General features: G+C 46.5%; 1 protein-coding gene across 1 annotated transcript; it reads right to left on the reverse strand.

Annotated features, from left to right (window-relative positions):
• Window positions 1–1,290: 1,290 nt before the first annotated feature.
• Window positions 1,291–2,056, reverse strand: LOC126691199 (uncharacterized). Its single transcript, XM_050386259.1, has 2 exons — window positions 1,906–2,056; window positions 1,291–1,824 (listed from the first exon to the last, which is right to left on the reverse strand). Exon 2 carries the CDS (start codon window positions 1,696–1,698, stop codon window positions 1,291–1,293), a length of 408 nt encoding a protein of 135 aa, XP_050242216.1. The 5' UTR covers window positions 1,699–1,824; window positions 1,906–2,056.
• Between the last annotated feature and the right edge of the window lie 897 nt (window positions 2,057–2,953).

Consider the following 2,953-nt stretch of genomic DNA (forward strand, 5'->3'; position numbering starts at 1 on the left):
GGCAGGCACTTTTTCCTTTACGTATTTCTATAATCAGATATTACTTTGATCTTCTACTTGGATGTCATTATAATTGTCTACAAAACTAACGGAAACGAAATAAAGTCCACAAGATGGACGGATATAAATGCGGTCCACAAGATGGACGGATCGCCCTACAAGGACGATCGCCCTCAATCCGCAAAATTGACGGACACAAAATGTCCACAAGATGGACGGATCATCCTACGGGGATGATCAGATACTACAGGAATAATCATTCAAGTCCACAAGATGGACGGATATAAATGCGGTCCACAAGATGGACGGATCGCCCTCAATCCGCAAAATTGACGGACACAAAATGTCCACAAGATGGACGGATCATCCTACGGGGATGATCAGATACTACAGGAATAATCATTCAAGTCCACAAGATGGACGGATATAAATGCGGTCCACAAGATGGACGGATCTCCCTACGAGGACGATCGCCCTCAATCCGCAATATTGACGGACACAAAATGTCCACAAGGTGGACGGATCACCCCACAAGGACGATCACTGTCAGTCCATAAAATGGACAGACCCAAAATAAAGTCCACAAGATGGACGGATCATCCTACAAGGATAGTATCCAAAGTCCACAAGATGGACGGACCATCCCACAGGGATGATGACTCAAGTCCACAAGGTGGACGGATACAGTCGAAAGTCCACAAGACGGACGGATCGTCCTACAAGGACGATCACTGTGAGTCCTTAAATGGACGGACATAAAATAAAGTCCACAAGGCCGACGGGCCATCCCACAGGGATGATGACATCCTACAAGGATGATAACTCAAGTCCACAAGGTGGACGGAAATAATGGAAGAACATGCAAACGAAGTGGACGGACCACTGACTACGTTAAAATTTTTTACAAGTCCATTAAATAGGCATTACATTTAAAAAGTGATGTACAACGTCACAAAGTGGACGGTTCCTCATAATGAACCTCTAAAAATAGACGGAGAAGGAAAATCCTCACGGATGTAAATGCTCAATCAACACAAGATAACAAGTCTGCAATGTGGACGGAGTATCACAGATAAACAATTATTCTCACAAAAATCCTTCCTCAAGAAGGAGGACGGACCTTTAAACAAAGTACCAAACAATGATAAAAAGCATATATGAACATTAAGCCAAAAGCCCCAAAGGCAAGTGTTTAATACAATTAAAGAGGACGGATTGTCCTGAAATAATAATAATAAAAAAAAAAAAAAGAGAAAGGACGGATTGTTCTCAAAATGAATTACATAGACATTAATCTTCCTTTTGTTCAGCAACTTGGACATCCTTCGACGGGACGGACTCTCCGTCTCCTTGAGCAGCGCCTTCGCCAAAGAGGTCCTCCGTATTTTCGGAGGCGACGGGGAGGGCAGAAGTCTGGGCTTGGTCCTCAAGTTTGACCATTGACAAATCCAGCTCTGGATAGGCCTTCTTGACTTGACGGAGAGAATCATCGAAGCCTTGAAGGAAAGAATCTGACAGCTCGCCCAAGCAGGACTCTGAGCATCGGTACTCCTCGACGGCTACCTCTTTCACATGACGGATCTCTTCCTTGAGTTCTTTGATCTCTGCCTCCTTTTTCTCTATGACCGTCAGCGCAGAGGCCGTCTTCTCCTCCAGATCCTTCCTTGCCTTCTCAGAAAGCTCCAGCTTCTTCTCCATCTTGGACCTCCACTTATGGAGTTATCCGAGCTCTTCCTCCGTCTGCTCCGCCTTCGCGCGCACCCTGTCCAAGGTACTCTCACGGTTGAGACACCGGTCCAGTAGTCCCTTCATCATGACCAAGGACTGCGAATAGAAACGAGACCGTCACATACTGTAAATAACAACGAAAAAGAAAAATAAACTTATTTGACAGACATAACCAACCTGAGCGACGGCAAAGAGGCCCGTCTCCCCCATGGCCTCCGTCGAATGGTTTCCAAGATCTTCATAGTCTTCCGCCGTGATGATGGACGACAGCTTCTCCAATGCATACTTGGAGTCGTCGCGGAGAAGGGAAGGAGGTCTCTCTTGCTTACCTTCTGGGGCCATCATCAATCCTTTACCCGTCCCCTGCTTAGCTGGGGTGATGGTCTTGTTACCCTCAGCCATTAAACCGACCACAGGTTCAAGAGAGACCTTTGGTTGCTTAAATGGACGGTCGGATTTTGATGTCGGTTTCCTCTTAGGGGCTGAAGCCGACACCTTAGGTACCCCCTCGCCGGATTCCCTCTTCTTGACGGCTTGGGATTTGATCAAAGCTCTCCTTTTTGCGTCTTCCATCTCTGCAAATAATGACGGATGAAATTAAAACTAAGTAAGGTCAGTTAACTGGCAAAGTAAAGTTGACGGGCTTACGCCTATGAACTCGTTCGTCATATCTAATTGCCTCTTGGGTGGGCTCAGGACCGTCGCAGTACCAATGTATGGTCCTCGGGTTCACCAACTTAGCCCAAGTCCTTTCCTCCGGCGTAGTTTTCCTGCAAATCTTTTCAAGGAAACTAAACTCCTCAAGGCTGACTTGTGGGCGCCGTCTACCTACAGAGAGAGACGATCAAGATATACACATAAAAATGGACGGATATGAAAAGCTTTACAAAATTAAGACGGATGCATACACGATTGATTTATCACTGCCCAAGTTGTGTCGACGGGCATGTAATCCGTCTCCCCTGGATGGCTCATCCATCTGTCACCCTCCAAGAAGAAGTAGCGACTCTTCCAGTCTCTATTTGAGTCTGGGGTCTCAAAGATCACCTTCAACAAGGGGCTCCGACTAGCAAAACTATACATCCCCCTTGATCCAGAAATCTCGTCTAGACGGTAACAGTGAAGAAATTCACGGACCGTCAGTTTCCTTTCCCCATCTGACATTGCACCGTAAAGAATCTCCATGGCTATGAAGACCCTCCAGGCGTTAGGGGATATCTGGGTG

This window comes from Quercus robur, chromosome 7, assembly GCF_932294415.1.
Source record: "Quercus robur chromosome 7, dhQueRobu3.1, whole genome shotgun sequence".
Lineage (NCBI taxonomy): Eukaryota > Viridiplantae > Streptophyta > Magnoliopsida > Fagales > Fagaceae > Quercus > Quercus robur.

Bases quoted from the DNA above. Each gene is read 5' to 3' on its own strand.
- LOC126691199 (XM_050386259.1), bottom strand. From the start codon at position 1,698: ATGGAGAAGAAGCTGGAGCTTTCTGAGAAGGCAAGGAAGGATCTGGAG.